The 19,181-nt window shown below is 37.3% G+C and overlaps 1 protein-coding gene across 24 annotated transcripts in view; it reads left to right on the top strand.

The window, feature by feature from the left end:
* Positions 1–16,432, top strand: part of TAF2 (TATA-box binding protein associated factor 2) — an 87,531-nt gene extending 71,099 nt beyond the window's left edge. For 9 of the 24 annotated variants that reach the window (XR_011421171.1, XR_011421167.1, XR_011421165.1 and 6 more), the window contains one exon: positions 8,295–9,741. Coding sequence is in view for 15 of the 24 variants with exons in the window: in XM_070221281.1 (XP_070077382.1) it covers positions 8,295–8,557 (263 nt within the window). In the remaining 9 variants the exon portion in view is untranslated. Of the gene's footprint in view, positions 1–1,855; positions 2,014–8,264; positions 9,742–15,867 lie in introns of those variants that run through there. The other 15 variants (XR_011421172.1, XM_070221278.1, XM_070221274.1 and 12 more) reach the window with 8 other exon arrangements.
* Positions 16,433–19,181: the final 2,749 nt, after the last annotated feature.

Here is a 19,181-nt window from a genome sequence, read left to right as displayed (position 1 = left end):
AGTTATTTTGTGCTAATTGGGCTTAAGTTTATGAAAGTTAATTCAGTTCAGATGTGTTTGTTACCTCTTCTATTTTGCATTTTCTTCTGCTTACTTTGTTCTGTTGCTTACAAGAGAAGATTATAATCCAAATAAAAAGTAAACATTCAATGCTGATGAATGAAGATTCAGTCTTTGAGTTTTGGAGGAACAGGGAGTGAAAAACAAGGTACATGAGCAAAATCATTTTAAAGAATAGTTTTTCCAAAAGTCATTAGTCAGGCTTTAAAATTCAAACTGATGGATTTTGCTTATATAAACCATGTTTTTATGATATAAACAGAAGAGTAACTGTTTATTGATTTGAAGAGCTTAGAGATCAGCTGTGATTAATAGGAGACTTCAAACAAAAGCAATACCTCAAAGTATTTTGGTATTGAGACCCCAGACTGTTGGTTGCTTATATCTCTTTGTGTAGTGTGTATGCATTTGTTATAATAGTTTCACGTAAAACATATGTCAGAGGGAAATCAGCTGGAAAGTTTAGCACTTAACTTTGATAAGTGAATTTTGACATTTCTTGGCCCTTGCCAGTTTTGTGTTCTCTTGGTTTTGGTTTTGGTGTAATTTTGCTTTATTATTATTACACTTATTAAAATTTTACTAGACATGAAAACTTCTCTGTATTTTTTGACATTACAAAGCTTAGAGTGTTTCACACCTCTTGATATAGTTTGAGAGTGATGCTTCTGCTCACCTTCCATGCCTTTAAAAACAATACATTTTATCTGAATTCCAGCAGTCAAATAAATACCTGTTCTAGAAAAGAATCTGAATATATTTGTTTGGTTTTTCTTAGTGATATGGCACAGTAACCTGTGTAGAAGCAAATCTTAATGCCTTTTTGTGCCCAACAATATACCTTTGAATCATTGTTTCATATTGCTTTAAAAAATATGTTTTTACTTTTTTTGGAATCTCTCTACAGTCTTATAGTTCTCACGGCATCGTATGGGAAGACTGGGGAGAGGATGTAGGGCTCTGATGGGAATAGAAAAGCCTTACAATTTTAGCTTTGATTGTTATCAGTGTAGGACCCTTTTATGTCATGATGTAAAATCAGCTGGTAATATACTAGCATATTATATGGACTGATCTGTAAAACTTAATTTTGAATATATTCTTTAATGTGCCCTTGTAATTTCTTTTCAATATGTTTATGCTATTCAGGACCCTGTGCCTACTGAGCAAGTCTTAAAATTCAACAGTGATTTTAAAATTTAGAAAACCTTCATTTTTCAAATGGTAGTGTTCTGAAAGTTTATTTATACATGTATTTATTTTGGAATTCGAAATGCAGTTTTCCCGTTTCTGAGAGAAGAGGCACTTAGAGCTCCATCTTTTGGAATGTCAGAAGCACAACTTTAACCTAACTCAAGTAAAGCTGGCAGTAAAACGGGAACTTCTTCTCTTCCTGCCTCCCAGCAGAAGCTGGGGGTCTTCTACTGTGGTGGCTCTCTTGGCCTGGGGTTCAGAGTTGGCAGTTCAGGAGCAAAGTCGTAAATAGTGGTAAGGGAAGCTGTGACCTCTCTTAAGTCTCCAGGGATTCTAGGTTAAAATTTACAGATGGGTTTTTGGGGCCTTATTCAGCTCATCCAACTGAGGGATCTTTTATTTGGTCTCTAAAAGGTTTACAAAAATTTTTGAAGTAGTTGACTAAAAATGAAGAGATTACACATAAAAATCTGAATTTCCAACTCCTACTGAAATGGAGTTAACTGAGAGGCCCTCTTAGACAGGGATGTGCTTTCCATTTCTTTGGTTTCTCTGGTGTTGCACCTGGTAGTCTGCTTACTTGTTTATGCTGTCTTCTTAGGTCCAAGGCTTGTGAGTTTGGGACTCCTACTTCCTTTATTCATGAGCTGAGATGAAGTCTGAGATGTCTCCCTTAGAGCCAGCAAGCCAGATGATACTTGAGAACTGGAATGTGTTGCAGACTCATCTGGGAGGGATGGAAAAGTAATGGGGGTTTAGGTAAGATAAAGAAGGGAATGGAAACTGTTAAGTAGAGGACAGGTCATGGTTTACTTTTTAACTTTTTTGCCCCCAATTTTCTTTTTCCTTGCATATGATAGAAGAATGTTTTAGGGTGGGGATGATATTTATATGGTATGTTAAGCCATTTGGGGTAAGAAAGAATAAGTGGCAGGGGTATTTTCCTTCACTACGTTACTGTTTCTGTCCCCTTTCCTGAGATAAGGAAGGGAATAGGGAGAAAGGGCAGTATGGTTCCCATGGTGATGGATTGAGCACACTGTGTCTTCTCCTCTGCCACCACTGCAGCTCCCTCTCCTCCACTCTGAAGGCCAAGGTAGCTGGTCTGTCTCCCAAGTTGCTGCAGAGGTTGCAGTGGTAAGAGAAAGGAGGAGTGACAGGAACAGGAGCAGAGGGAAATCCCTAGTGGTTTTTGTGGGGAAGAAAAGAAGGAAAGTTCCTGCAGTTGCCTACTAGGGCTGTGTTATGTAATGCCTCCTTGCATAAGTCAGAAAAGCCCTTTTCTGGTGCATGAAATCCTTTAAAAAATAAAACTTGAGAGCCCTAGAGTTCTTTCTTTTGAAACTCTAATATGAAAAACAGACTTAGATTTTTTTTCTTAAATTATAATAATTCAACATTTTATTTTTAACAGTCATCTAAAGAATCCAAAGAACAGACTTGACACTTTTCCTAATAGAAACTCCAGATTTTGTGTTAAATTTAAACATACACCTAATGCAAATGAATTTAGTAGAACTAGCAGGTTGTTCACTGTTATCAGCACTTTTATCCGAGGGCTGAAAAGCTTCCACATTAGGCTTATATTAAGTACCTCTTTCTGTTTATGTTATATTTGTTAAATTGACTGCAACTAATCATTAACCATGATACATTGTACTAGGTCTCTAGGAAAGATTTTATGTTAGGTAGAATGACAAAACTGAACCTTGTTTTATTCTTTCTATATAACATGAAATAGGGAAATCATAATATTGTGAATTATATGTATCTTTTTTTTCTGATATATCTGCTATCTACAATAGAGACATATATTTTATGTTACTAAAGGGGCTTTAGCTTAAAAAACTGAGTGGTGCCTAACCTTGGGTGAACCTCAAGTTCCCAGTTATCTTGTAAACCCCTGAAATAGTATGTGAAATTGTGTGTGTAAATGTTTGTTTCAGGGCGATGGTAATATGTACATTTTTCTCATTAGAGATTCTATAGATGACTTTATTATGCCAGTGTGAAAGTAAACTCGTGTGTCCCACATCTGACTATTAATACTATTCCACATGGAAAGGAAATTGTACTTTCTTATCACCTTGCATTAGACCTAGTAAAAATTATTCAGGAAAGGTAGAAGACTAAGCAAGCAAAAAATGCATATTGTGTAAGAAAACTTAAGAGCTGAAGGTTGGTGGTGATAGAGTAAAATTATGTTTTATCAGATGTGCTGTTGTTACAAATAATATTCTAATGAATATTTTTGTACATATGTCTTTGCACATATGCATGAGCACATTTATGGGGTAAATTTCTAGAAATGAACTTTCTAAATCAAAGAATATGGGCATTTAACATTTTCACGGATAGTGCCAAATTGCCTTAACTTCTCCTTTTTAAAAAACACTGTTGTAAAACTGGGAAGCAGGTAGACTAGTGTAATGAACCTCCATGTATCCATTACTCAGCTTCAACAATGATCAGCTTATGGTCAGTCTTGTTTAATCTGTACCTTTACCCATTATTATTTCAACTCTTCTGAATTATTTTGAAACAGTTTTTTAAAATATAAGAATATTACTGTGGCTATGACTTTTTAAAGCCTGTACCTTTTGGAGATACATACTAAATTATTTATGAATAAAATGATACGAGGGATTTAAGTTTTTTCCTATCATAAATATCCAGTCACTGTTTAAATTCCAGTTGACTCACATATGCCATTATTTTTATTTTTATTTATTTGAATCAGTCTCTACATAAGGTCTACAGATTGCAGTTGGCTGATATATCCTTTACATCTTTTTAAATTTAAAATTTACAGTCCATCTTTTTTTTCTCTTTTTTTCCCTTTTACGATGTATTTGTTAAACTAGGGTTTTGATCTGTAGTTTTCAAGTCTGTATTTTGCTAATTGTATACCTGTGGTGTAATTAACATGTTAAGAGTCCTCTGCATTTCCTGGAAATTTGTAATTGTATCTAGAAGCTTAATTGGATTCAGATTTATAGATGGTGATGTGTTCTTCCATCTGGAAGCATACAATGTCTGGTTGACTCTTTTTTATGAGGTTAGCCTCTAAGATGTTCAAGGCCTAGATCCATTAATTCATTAAGGATTGCAAGATGGTGATATTCTAATTCATCTTTCCATTTTTATTTATAAGTTGGATTATTTCTATAAAGCTAATTCCCCCTCATCTACTGTTATCCAGTGGTATAGATCATATAGGAAAGGAAAGATAAAGGCTTGATTCTCTATGTTTAATAATTTTTAAAATAATGAGCTGGCTAACTAGCACCCTCCAATGGTGATCAGTTCCAGTCTATTACAGTTATCTTTATCAATATTCAAATTGTTCCATCTTTGGACAGTGAGAACCTCTTAAGTTGACTCTTGAGTCTGTTGAGAAAACTTTATCTTCCTTGCTATTGTACCAGATTTTTCATGCTCATCTTGTAAATATTCTACCCAGAACTGGAATCAGCCATTTGTCCTAGGACCCTGGTTCTTAACACCTTTATCCTTGGATCTAGCTAATCCATTGTCTTCTTAACAGAATTCATACAAATCAAGAGAAATGTAAGATTTATAATCAGTATTCTTTAATGCAAAATATAAGGCCACTAGGAAAGGGATTGAATTTACTTTTTTAGTGGTTATAAGTATTCTTTGGAAAAGAGTACACCCAAGTACTCTCAGTTGTCCATTTGGCAGTTGCCTCTGCTGGGAGGTACAGTTTCCAATATAATTATTGGCTTTTCTGCAATCCAAGTAGCTTGGCAGATGTTCAGGATTAGATGGTGAAACTTCTGTCAGTGCAGAAGAGGACCTCAGACTCCCAGTAGTGCAGACAGCCTATTGGAAAGCCTCAGTCTATTGATGTAGACTGACTAAATAATGAGATAGGAGTTCAAGGAATTTGTTTGTGAAGCTTTAAAGTCTTTTATTACTTCTCCCCATCACTTGGCTATGGATTCTGTTAGGTATGGACCTGTTTTCCCATATTTATAAAATAAAGAACATATTCATGTAATTCATTTAAAATCTAAATTAAAATCATATAGTGGCATATTTGACTGATACTATAAATCAGTTATCTCTCAAAATTTTTCTTTTTCTGAAAAATATCTGTGTACCAGTTATTGTAAAAGATACAGACCCCCAAACTTCTATGTATAATCTATTTAGCTTTTGCATTATTAGTGTTAGCTTTACCAAAAAATCATGAATATAAGAAGTATAATTTTGTAGCAGTAAAATGTGAATAATCTGTGAGAACAGGGACTTTGTCCGACTTGTTCACTTGTTCTAAATATTGGAACAGTGCCTGACAGAAAGGAAGTACAGTAGTCAATCAATACTAGTTGAATGAATGATCTATAATATTTCTGTGCTTTATCCATCTCCCTTTAAAATCGGTGATCTTCAGATTGCATTTACTTGAACTGAGTTCACCTGACATCCTATTTAAAAAGAAACACAGCAGTTAATATAATTCTGTTATATTAATCAATTCATTTATTTAGCAAGCTTTGGCAGGGGTGGGGAGTGGGAGTGTAGGGGATGCTACGACTGTGTGATACACTGGGATACAAAGGTGAAAAGGACAAACTCTCTGTCCTTAAAAAGCTATGAGTCTAATGAAAAAGACCCAAGGATCTAGAGAAGTGCTGCAGTGTGCACCATGCTACCTGCAGATGGGCAGGGTGGTTAAGAGCACAGACTTTGGAGTCAGGCCTTTTGGTTTTATAGCTCCGATCTGCCAGTACCACCTTGGGCCAGACACTTAATTTCTCTGTGCCTTAATTTCCTCATCTGTATTACGTTGTGGGAACATGAAAGAACAATTCTTTGGGGCAGTTTGGGGAAAACTTCCCAAAGAAATGACATTCGAGCTGAGTTTTAAATTATTGAAGACCCTAAAATGTTTTTTCTTCCCCTTTCCCCTCCTTTAGCTTCCAATTTAAACAGTACTTCCTCGGAAAAGGTTGCCTCTGATCCCCCCCTCAACTAATTTAAGTCTCCTGTTGTGCTCTGGTTTCACACTCTGTTTTGTCTTTTTATTACTCGGATGTGCTTATTCAATTTCTTTCTTCTTTACTAGTTTGTAAGCTCCAGGAGGACTGAGATCTGTCCAGTTCATCACTGTTTTTCCCAATTCCCGTGTAGTTCCTGCTACTTGTTAAAAAAATGTGTGAGTCAGACAAGAAATAAGGGAAGGGCATTCCAAGCATGGGGAAAGCATTTATAAATACAGTTACAAAATGGCTAGCCTAGAGTGTATAGAAAGGAATACGGGAAGATTATCGCTGGAAAGGTAAGTTCAGGACACATTGTAAGCTGTCATTAAAATTAGTGCTAACAGTGATTTTTAGAAAACTTCCTTGGTGATCCCCGTTTTGGTAAAACCCATGGTTTGGATCAAAATTAGTGCTGAGAATTTACTTTTTAAAAAAGAAAAGAAACCACTGCATTGAAGTTCATTTTAGTGAAAAGCCTGATCTTTTAGCTAGTTTGGATTGAAAATACATATATTTTCACAAACTACTGAAGTCTAAGGAGTTTGGCTTTTATTTTGTTGGTAGAACTAACTGAGTTTTTAAGCAGATAATTATGATCAGTTTTGTTTTTGGAAGATCATTGTGCAGCAGGGTCTCCCACCTTGAACACTATTGAGATTTTGAGCGTGAGAATTCCTTGCTGTTAGGGGGGCTGTCCTGTTTGTTATATGATGTTTGACAGCATCCCTAGTCTCTACCCACAGGATACCATTCACACTTCTTCCCCCTAGCCCACCCCAGTTGTGACAACAAAAATGTCTCTAGACATTGCAAATAACCCCTGGGGGCAAAAATCATCCCTGGTTGAGAAGCACTGCTATGCAGCCATGTAAAGTGTGGATTCGAGGATAGGACGCTTCAGGCAAAGAAACCCGTTAACAGGAGACTAGTACTGTAATCCAGATGAGGTGAGGTGGTCTGAAGTAACACAGTCACAGACAGGATAGGGAGGTGGATTTATGAGATACTTGTAAGTGAGAATTAATAAGATTTGATAACCAACTAGATGTAGAAGAGAGGGGATCTGAGATGATTCTTACGCTTTTTTCTTGTTGGCTGCATGTAAAGCAGTACCGTTAACCTACAGCAATCCTGAGAGAATTGTTTCTCAGGGTATGGCTCGAAGATTATAGGGTCTGGAGGAAGCAAGAAATTCTTGTACACTAGAGTCTGAGAACTACTCTTATAAATTCCTAGACTGATAGAATGTTAGAAATGGAAAGAACCTTCAAAGACATTCATCCCTGTTTTAGATGAGATAAAGAGAGAAAATAATGCTGAAGGTTAACAGCAGAACCTCTGCTAGAGCACAGGTCTCCTAATTTTCAGCTGCTTTTTTCTTAATGATACTGCTTTGTCTTTAAGTAAAGACATTCCCTTTATAGACTCCCCACCTTTTCTGGATTTCTTAAGCTCTGTATACTGAATCTATTTCAAGAGTTCACCTTTGCCTATCTGTTCCCAGAAATTGTCTTAAAGAATTACAGAAGTTTGGGTTTTTGCTGAGATACATTATCAGTAACTAGTGTAGCATGTTTGTGTACAAATGGTTCTCCAGATGGCACAAATAAAGTACTGCCATTTCCCCCCCTAATACTTCAGAGCAAAGGTGTAGTTGAAGGAGCTGTTTTATTGGCCAGTGTGGGTCTTAACCAATAATGTACACATATGTAATTGTTACTGTCTCTCCTAATACTTTAAAATAATTGGTTTTTAGAAGATGGCTTGGTAACACACTGGTATATGTCACAATTTTATAGACTATAAGGAATTGAAATATTCAATTTCCTGGCCACAGTGTTGGAAACTTATCTGTGTATAACTAATTGGATGTCTTATTTAGATACTTCTCCCATTCCTAATTATTCCCATGGAAGAGATAAACACTTAGAAATCTTTCTTTCCTATACTGTCGTCAGCTCTCTCTTACTTTCATTTCACTTTCCTTGTTATCAACAGGAATTCATTTGGGTGTTTTTAATCTTGAAGGTAAAGAACAATCACCTTTGGAGATGAGTATGCATCCAGTTTCAACAGCTCCGCTCTCAGTGTTTACTAAGGAATCTACGTCCTCCAAACACAGTGACCACCATCACCACCATCACCACGAGCACAAGAAAAAGAAGAAGAAGCACAAACATAAGCATAAGCACAAGCATAAGCATGATAGTAAAGAAAAGGACAAGGAGCCTTTCACTTTCTCCAGCCCAGCCAGTGGCAGGTCTATTCGTTCTCCTTCTCTTTCAGACTGAGAAGGAGACAAAGGAGACCTTCCCCTCAGTGTCCAGAAGAATATATATGACTAAAGCTTTGTCCTCTGTAAAGAATGATAAAAGGAAAAAAAAAAAAAAGAGTTGCCTCTCATAAAAATTGAGAATCCATTTAAGTTCTAAACATTTGGTTTATATTGTTTATACAATTGAGATCTAATTAGGAAAATGTGTTTTATAGTTCTGAATAAACCATTTCATCACACACACGCACACACACACACACGCACACCCCCAAACCTCTTTTCGTAAATGTCCTCATATCCACTGACAGTCCCCATTCACATCTTGGTCTCCATGTGTTCTGCCAAAGTCAATTGTGTTCTAAAGCCTTTGATGGATGTTATGGGGCAAAGTTGTGTTTTAAATAGAAGCTACTGCCAAATATGTGGTGAAACCACTATTTCCAATGAAATATTGTATAACACCATTTGGAACTACTGAAAAATCAGACAGGCTTTTCCATAGAATGCTCTCTCTTGCGTGGTTTTTTTGTGTTAATCATAGAAACTAAGCATCAGAATTAATGAACAAAGAATACACGATATTTTCTTTGGCCCTAAAATACTGGCATTTTCAGAAGCAACTCTTTAAAAACAAAATTGAATAACTTTTTTGATGGCACAATTGGCAATTATAATGTAATTTAATAGGATTATCAAATCCACAATTTTCAAATCAAGATATTTAAATTATAAATTCTTTTTTCATTAAGTATGAGTGAATATGATCGTATGTAGAATATGTTTGCTAAATGTGGACAGTTTGTACACCCAACACATATTCTAAAATATTTCTATATATCTCAAAGTATGGTACCTTAAAAAGGTGTTTATATACTGTTTATTAACTTGGACATAGACAGTTCAGCCCTCATGTGAGTATTCCAGAAGCATTTAAAAACATATGAAACATTTTGTTTCATACTTCAATAGTTTGTATGTTTGTGTGTTTTTATTTTTATTTCTAAATTTACTGTGTGCTTTATTGTTTGTTTAAAAATGTTTTTCATCCCTGTTCTATTTTTATCATTTCCCTTATCATTAGAAAGTTAGACAAAATACTTCTTCCCAGAATAGGTATTTCAAAGGGATCCCATAATGTTGGACTTTTAAATATACTTTTAGTTGCATTTAAATTGTTTAATAAATAACTTTTTAAATTGATCATTCTGCCTTTGTATCTTTTTAAATCTTTCGTTACCTTTCTCTCTGTGTGGGTATGTAATATACCTATCTACAAAGTTTGCAGAGAGCTTTGTGGATTCGTGGGATTTGAGCTGCCCTGTTAGGAAGAATGATTTCAGTAGGCAGAGGTGGGGTAAAGTTGTCTCAGCAGAGGAAACAGTATTTTCAAAAGCATGGAGGAAAGCAAGAGCATGTTCAGGAATTACAAAGCAGTGCAGTTGGCCTGCAGTGTAAGTGCAAAGGGACTGTGATTAGATGTTGAAGGGCCTAAACGGCAATTATTTAAAGATTCCAATTAATTGAGTGTTGGCCTACTGAAATTATTTTTGGAAAATGGCATATTTTATATTGGAGTATACAGTGATACCATATATAGAATTCCCAACTTTGAAAATCGTAAGGATGTATTTCAAAATAACTATTAGTGTTGTAGGGAGACAGTGACAAATAATAGCTACCTAAGTCTCCTCAGTTTCCTTCTGCAGAGACAGTCACTGTTGCCACTATTGCATGTGTCTTTCCAGAGCTGCTCTAAACATATATCAATACAATATATACTTTTTTTTAGCAAATGATACCTGCAGAAGTTATTCTTTATTTTTGTATAGTTTATCTTTTATGACTACCACATTTTGTGTCATAACAACAAAGGTCTTCCTTATTCCGTGATTATAGAAGAACGCTCCCATTTTTCCTATTGGTTTTAAAGTTTTATGTTTCAGGTTTATATCCTTTATCCAACTAGTATCCATCTCGAACTTACTTTGATAGAAGGCAGGAGGTAGGGATCAACTTTTTTGTTCCCCCTCCGCAATGCTACCCAACACCATGTATTTAAAACTCCATCTTTCTTTCTAGATTTCAAGTGTTATATACTAAATTCCCTTATATGTTTGCATCCATTTCTGGTCTTAATAGCTGGTTTCGTGGATCTGTGTACTCATCTGCCAGCACCACACTGTTTAGATGATTGTAGCACTATGGTGTGTTTTGCTATGGTAGAGCCAATCTCCCCTCATTACTTTTATTTTTCAGAATTTTTTGGCTATTCTTGTGGGTTATTTTCTTTTTGTGGTTGGCTTATTAGTTTATACACAGTAAAATTCACTCTTTGTGGTGTACATTTCCATGGGTTTTGACAGATGCTTGGACTTGTGTATCCAACTACCACAGTTCCATCACTCCAAAATTCCCTCAGGCTACCCCTTTGTAGTAGACTCCCTCCACCCAACCTCTGGCTGCCACTGATCGATTCTCCATCCCTATAATTTTGCCTTTTTGTGGGTTTATTTTTCAGTATAAATATTAGAATCAGTCTCTCTAGCCTCCTCCTGAAGTTATTTTTGCTGTTGGTTATGTGTTAAATCAAGAGTTAACTTAGAATTGATATCTTGATGTTGATGATTCCTATTAGAGATGTCAATGTTAGTATCTGTTAATATAGTACTTCTTTTTAACATGATTACAAGGTAGTTTATTTTATTGTTTGGTATTCCATAAGCAGTGTCTTTTCATTATAAGGTTGCTATTCCTTTATGCTAATTTTGTGCTTAGCTACTGCATTAATCAGGGTTCTCCAGAGAAACTGAACTTGTATCTATATAGGTTTGTTATAAAGTATTGACTCACATGATTATGGAGGCTGAGAAGTTCTACAGTCTGCTGTCTGTAAGTCAGAGACCCAGGAAAGCCGGTGCATAGTCCAAAGGTCTGTGAGCAAGAGTGCCAATTGCATAGATTCTGGTCTGCGTTTGAAGGCCCGAGGACCAAGATTGTGAGGGTGGGAGAAGATTGCTAAAATAGTGCAAATAGTGTAAATACCAGCATAACAGTGAAAGTTATGCATATGCAATAGAATTTTCCAAAATTACAAGAACTCTTCCTTAGGTTTTCACAGATGTAACAGGAAAAGCTTCCATGGTGAAGTAAGTTTGGGAAAAGATTGTATTAAACAGGTTTCTTTACTGCAGGAACTTGTGATACTGATGGTCACAGTGAAACTCAAAGAGGGAATATGCAGTTTCTCAATTGTATCCAGTTATAAAATCCTCATTTTCTTATATCATCTAATTGGAGATTTACCCCCCAAAACTTTTTTAAGGCCACTTCCTCAGTGTTTTCTTTAGAAGAAATTCTTTTCTGTTTCTCCTCATAAGTTTTACAATTTTCAACCTTTGGTCTTTGTCCTTGCGCCCTTTGACCTCTCTCCAAATATTCCTCCATTAAGTGCATACGTTTTCTTCTAAAATCACAAGGTGAGGAAAATAAATTTTTATATCTTTCCAAGAAGTATATATCTACAAGTGTATCTCTACAAGAAATAATGTATGTTTTAGAAATGAACAAAATGTACTCATAGCTTAGAAGGATTACAATTCTATTAGTAAATTTTCCTTAACAAGTATTTCCATATATTCTTCACCCAGTTTTCCCTATTGTTAACATCTTATGTTACCATAATACAGTCATGTGCTGTGTAATGACTTTTTGGTCAAGAATAGACCGCATATATGACGGTGGTCCTGTAGGATTAGTACAATGAAAACCCTCTGAATAGCAGCAGAGCTTTGTCTCATATAGCGCCACAAGATGAAAAGATGCTGTAAAAAGACCTACAGATAGGGTTCCCCTCTGCTATACCCAGGGTCGCTAGGAATTGGAGTCAACAACAAAAATTTAATTCCAACAACAACCATATGAGGTAGGCATTATGATTATGGTGAAGAAAAAGGCATAGAAAAATTAAACCAAAGGTCATGCAGCTTGTAAGTGATAGCATTTGACTTCAAACCTAAGAGCTTGGCTCTATTTGTTGTCTCTTAGATTTGCACTATCCAATGTAGTAGCCACTAGTCACAGTGGCTATTTAAATTTAAAGTATATTTAAAAAATAACAATTTAGTTTCTTAGCTGCACTAGCTGCATTTCAAGTTTTCAGTAGCCATATGTGGCTAGTGGCTACCATGTTGGAGAGCACCAATCTAGAATATTTCCATCATCACAGTCTTTTGGACAGCACTGACTTAGACATTCGATCATGATTTATCTTGTAATGTGGTTTTGGAAGAGCTCGTGCTATGAAACAAGCGTTGGTTTACCTCTTTTTCAGTTGTTTGCTTGTGCTTGCACGATTGGTATTATCTTCAATCCAGTGATTGAAGATTGTAGTAATCTTTGAAAGATAGTTGTCTACTTTGGTGTTTGGTTTAGTTAAAACCAGATTCTATACCCTATAAACCCATTCTGGATGCGGATAAACTGAAATATGTCAAAATAGAGGAAAGAGTGAGGATACCACTGTCTCCATCCCGTTGAAACTGTGAAATACCTCACATATTGCCTGACACAGGATTCAAGTGAGAATCTCGATGTCAATTTATGTGTGGTTAGGAGGTTCTAATCTAGTCTCCTTCTGTCTCTTGCATGCTCCTTGGAGTACAGAAGCCCACTGCTTGGAAGGTTCTTCTAGATCTTTGTCCTTACGCTTTTGACTGTTTATCCTTCATCTTCAATGCCTTGCTTTTTAAATCATTGTTCCTCTGTCTTCCTCTTAGCAAAGGAATAAGCAAACCTCAGGGCTCAAGACCAGCAGGACTGTTGCTCAGCGGGGGAGCTGAAGTCTTAACAGGACACAGATGTTTACTATGTGGGATACGGGGCCAGAAGGAGACAATAAATGAAAGGATGAAAATAGGAGTTCTTCACAATTGCTTTCTTTGATTCTCTTAAGAAAAGTCCTGGTTGATTCTTTGACAAGATACAAATGCTTTCTTCTTAACGTTTCTTGCAGACACATTTTCTGCTTTTAGTGCCACATTTTCTGTTTGATTTACTATTTCACTAGAACTTTTCCTCCCATGCAATCATAAAATATTATGACATTTTAATTGAATTTATTTTATAATGTGATAGGGCCTGATATTTCTTTGTTATTGACATGCACGTGAGTTAACAAAATCAGGATAAATGTAACATCATTTGCAAATATTTTCCAAAGAGTTATATATATATATTGTTTTAAAGTGAATGATGTCAGGAAACTAGTTGACTTCATTGTCTCTTTAGGCTACGCTGTGCTTCTCAATGGGAGCACGATTGGGCAGTTGAGGTATTTTGTGTAGGACTGCCCCATACGTTACTGGACTATTATTTCTAATAGTAGCTCCCACTCATGAAGCGTCTACCATGAGCCTGGCACTGTGCCATGTACTTTATGCAGATTTTCTTGTTTCCTACTCATTGTACCATGTGAAACGAATGTCAGTATCCTCATTTTACAGATGAAGAAACCATTAAGTGCATAACATGTGATTAAAATTTATCATCCAATATTTACTAAGTATACATTCTATGTGCTAGGCACTGAGATAAGTTGATAAACAAGATAGACATGATATTTGCCCTCACTGAGCTTACGTTTAGTTTATACAGTTAAGTAAGTGGAGGCATCAAGATTTTAACCCAGATCTGTTATTTCTAGAACTGCCTCCTATTTCTACCACTGTGTCAACCCAAATTATCTTCCTGAAGAAAAATTTAGTCAGCTAAGTTAGTCATAATTGGTGAATTGTAAATATATTTAGAAGACATCCAGCACTCTGCAGAAACCTTTCCAGTCTTTCTCCTCTTCAGGGTTGCTGGAGTCCATGTGAGCAGCCCTTTCTAGAGTAGTGCCATGCACAGCCCGCGTGGCCATAAAGGAGCAAGAGTGCAGTCTCTGTCTGGGGTCCTTTCCCCTTTCCTAGAGAATGCTTTCCTGCCTAAAGGAGTTGGACCTTGCCTTGAGACTCTGCTAAAATACCTCCTTTGACACATGGGTTTTTCAGGCTCTAATCAACCAGCCTCCCTTGCTTCCTCCCTCTCTCCCTTCCTTTCACTCATGCATATGATATTTTTGAATGCTCACTATTTTTCCATGTTCTAGGACTATGATAATATCAAAAAGACAGTCCCTGTCCTCAAAGATCACACCACTCAGAACCAATCCTTTTATTCACTCCTTTTTCATTGTACATGCAACTCATATAGTGCTTGCATAGTTTATTAGGTGCTGTCATGTCCTTCAGTGCTTTTACTATGATGGCATTTGTTTGGAACATTGATTAGAGTAACACTGATATGCATTCACTTAAGTGACATTCTTATTTTGATTGGTGTGATAAGTTACAAGTTTGCATGCCAGCGTATAGGCTGATGTGCAGGGTTTTTGTACAAAGGAGAATTGCCTAAAGTATGTTATTTCATTTTCCTACCCTCAATCATCGAGAAGTAGGCTCTAAAGGGCTTTGTTTTTTCAACAAGGATGTCTAGTTGTCTATATCAGATATTCTATGTAACGTGCACATGGTAGATATTATAAATACAGCAGAGAAAGAAGAAAGGACACAGCAAATTGGGTGAGTCAAAAGACTGAACAATTTTATGTCTCAAGATAACCTTTTACCCCAAAAACATGTTATTTGTGTGTATGAAGCCCTTCCTGTTTGATTATGAGTCACCAAGGGCGGAGGTCATGTCATTATCCTGTTTATGATGTTTATTCTCCCTTAACCATCTAGTGCCACTGCAAGTTACTGTTGGCGCTTAATATGGACTCTGTTTTCATTGAATTTAATATGAAAGCAGAAGGTGATTTTGTCAGCCAGAGAGTAAATAATATTGTGGTGAGATCATGGTTCTGGAAAACAGGAAACCTTGGTTCTATGTCCCAACTTTGAGAGGGTCTAGTGTTGTGACCTCGAATAAATCACTCAGCCTCACTGAGGCCAGTTTCCTTGAAAAATAAGACTGGATAAGATTGTCTCAAAGTTTCTTGCCCACTGCCAAACTCTTGTGATTATTTTGTTACCACTACACAGTACATATGTAGAGAAGGTTACACGTTGTGTAAGAAAATCTAGGTTATATAGGCCTTATTTCAGTTTTTAAGTAGAGACGGCCTTGATTGGTTTTATTTGAATTTTCGTAAAAGAACTTGTATTTCAGCCTCAGACTATCTGCATATGCTCAGAGCATATGCATAACACATTATGTAGTTAGATAGGTGAACATGGAAGTTTTCAATTAACTGTACACTGTTTTCTCTTTTCTTATTTCTTCGGACAGACCCATCTTTTCCTCAAGACCAGCTTACGATGTTGTTCATCAGCTGCTATGATTGACTTTCAGAACTTTTACAGACTCCACAATCATCAAGCTCACATCAAGTCAGTAGGATCATTGGATGCCTGCTGAGTGCGAGATTCCACGGAGAATTTAAGGCCCCTGCCTTCAAGCTGTCTAGGTTCTAGTAGTAGGGTTAAAATGAATGCACAAGTAATAATAAGAACTTGAACCTGGTGTGTAAACTTAAACTATTGAGATACTTTCAGGAAGGCCATGAAGGGAGTGGAGGAAGCCTTGCCAAATTCTCTGCCCCTATTACAGACGTGCTCTAAAAATTTCTAGTGAAGATTTTAAATTGTATGCATCCTGAAGCTCTTGGGCCCTGCCTCTAATCCCTTACCAGAGAGCCCTCTTGGCTTTGAAATCCAGTGTCAGAAAGCCTATCTGGGACTGAGAGAACAATGCCAGGACCGACCCTGTGACTCCTAAATGTTAATCTCTGCATGTCAAATGAGAAAAATTCGGATGAGGGAGTGAGATTTTAATAAAACCCATCCCATTTAAAGTACTGTCTTTTACTTTGAGAATATGTATGTCCACACTAGTTGCTTGGTGTTCAAAGGTCTTCTTGTGAAATGATGATGACAGTGGTGGGTGGTTTGTTGGTTGGCTGGTTGGTGGTTATTATGACTGCCATTTTACCGTTCCTACTTGGCAATGCCAAAAATGATAATCCTTGAATTCCCCAAATCTAGCTACCACTGCCGTCTGTGCTTTGTAGACATAGCTTGTGTCTTCACGGAACTTCTGCTCTTTCACCCTATGGGAGGAAGTCAGTCAGTACTCTGCTTGTTTTATGCTTGAGCAAACAGACTGGGAACCATGTGTTTTACATTTTCTATTAGTGTCATACAGGTTTGTCCTGGCATTGCTTAAAAATCTGCTCTCCAGACACCTCTGTACACAGTAATTATATGCATAGAGTTATTCTGTATGAGGTCACCAGACCTCATATGTTCCTTACACCTTGCAAATATGGATCCAAGTCCTTTCATGCTGTAGGGGAGGCATCATTCTTTAAATATTGTGGTTTTAATTAGTAATGGTAAGTTTTTTTACTGAAAAATAGAGATGTCTGTTTTCCTGGCAGAGGCTTCTAACATCTTTTGAATATGTTGCTTTGAGGGGACACTTTACACATCAGGTTTTGATTCTCGTGCAGTTGTTTTCTATTCTGAGAGGAGCCAACCATTATCCTAAAAGGTCAGTATTTGGTTTCCATGCTTAATCAAACCGTTGAGCTTCGTGGCCATTTTTCTATTAAATACAGAGTTTTGTTGGTTGAATACAGATGTCCTTCTGCTTCCTCTTCGGTGGTTGCCTGGTGATTCAGAAGACTTAACACAAGAGCTGGCTCCCTCTTCACTTCTTTTTCCACTGATTCCTGCAGGGGCTCCAGCTGAGGCATACCTTAGAATGTCTATGAAGGAAAAAATGTGTGAATCTTAAATAGCTGCAAAACAGTGCTTCAGGAGCAAAGGAACCGTTGAAAACCTGCACCTAGCTGTCCTAATGACTCTACCTTGTTAATGCTCAGGTTTGAGAGTCCACAGGGCTGCCTTTTAATCTTGTTTCTCTTGTATAGAAACTGTGTGATTTTGGGTAAGCGGTTTAACCTCTTCTTTTGCAAAATAAAACAGCTCGCATCTCTCGATCCTGGAAGCGGGCCCCAGACTGTGTTAAGTCTGAATGCATGAATTCTCTCAATTCTCCCAACCCTGTGAAGCAGTGTGGCAGACACTGTTTAGGTGCTCACCCAATAATATTCACCCTCCCCTCCCTTGCTAATAGAACTCCAATTTTGTGTGAGCGAAACTGTGTCTACTACATATTTACTTTTTAAGCCTCACTTGCAGGTCGATTGGCCATATATGGCAGAGTTCTGGCCATTGAGACATAAGCAGAAATCTGCTGAGGTTCTGCCTTACCTTTCCTGATCAAAAGAGGACCCCTGTGGGGGGCTGGCCCTGTGGCTGAGTGGTTAAGTTCGCGCGCTCCGCTGCAGGCGGCCCAGTGTTTCGTTGGTTCGGATCCTGGGTGCAGACACGGCACTGCTCATCAAACCACGCTGAGGCAGCGTCCCACGTGCCACAGCTAGAAGGACCCACAACGAAGAATACACAACTATGTACCGGGGGAGAGGGCGGCTTTGGGGAGAAAAAGGAAAAAAATAAAATCTTTGGAACAAAAAAAGAGGACCCCTGTGGCTGGTACTCTCTTCTGCTTTCTTTCTGTCCTGAACACTGACGTGATGTCTGGAACTGCAGCAGCTATCTTGTGCTCCTGAAAGAAAGGCTGAAAGAATCAGATACCAGCCTGACACTGTTGAAATGCTAACCCAGCATCTGCAGTTACCATTTTGCAGACCTTCAATTAATGAGAAGAATGAAACCTTGTTTGTTTAAGCCACTAGGGCCAATGCGGTCAGATGTTCCTTTACTCGCCATTGAACACATTCCTAACTGCTACAGGAAATACCATTATTATCTCTGATCTCCAGATGAGGAAACTGAGGCCCAGATACATTAAATAATCTGTCTGATTTCCACAGCTAGTCATTGGTGGGACTGGAATTCAGACCCCGCAAGGCTGGCTTAGAGCCTTAGCTCTTCCCCACTTACCTTGTGGCTTTGGAGGAATAAAATGAAACTGATTCTATAAAGCATTTTAGCTTAGCGTGGTACCTGGCGTGTAGTACATGCTCATTGAAATGTTAAGCCCTTTCCCACAATCACAGCTTCATGTTAGTGCTTAGCAACGAGACTCTCAGGTTTTGATTCTCATGTAGTTATTTTCCTGTCTGAGAAAAGTCAACTTTTATCCTCGAAGGTGGGCTTTAGTTTCCGTGTTGGCAATCCAGCTTCATGGCTGTAGGAGGTGCTCAGTGAGTTTGTTGAATGAGTGAATGAATAATTCTCTTAAAGACCATCTCCTAAGCGCCACTCTTAGGAGGTTACTGTAGGCATTTTTGGTAATGAAGCCAAAATGTTTTTAAGTATCAAGATAGTACAAATGTTCAGTGAAAGTTCCAAAAACTAGTCTGGGTTCAAATCCAGCCTCCACCGCTGAGTGATGAGCTGTGTGACATTAGGCAAGTAACTTCACCTCTCTGTGCTCAAGTGGCTTCATCTATAAGATGGGGACCGTATTAATTGCCTCACAGTAATGTTAAAATTAATTGAAAAAATACATTTAAAACAGTTTTAAAAGGGCCTGGCATATACATTCACCAAATGTTAGCTTTTACAACAATA

The sequence above is a fragment of the Equus caballus genome, chromosome 9, assembly GCF_041296265.1.
Source record: "Equus caballus isolate H_3958 breed thoroughbred chromosome 9, TB-T2T, whole genome shotgun sequence".
Classification (NCBI taxonomy): domain Eukaryota; kingdom Metazoa; phylum Chordata; class Mammalia; order Perissodactyla; family Equidae; genus Equus; species Equus caballus.
Note: the sequence above shows the minus strand (reverse complement) of the source record. Positions and strands in the feature narration are given on the sequence as shown.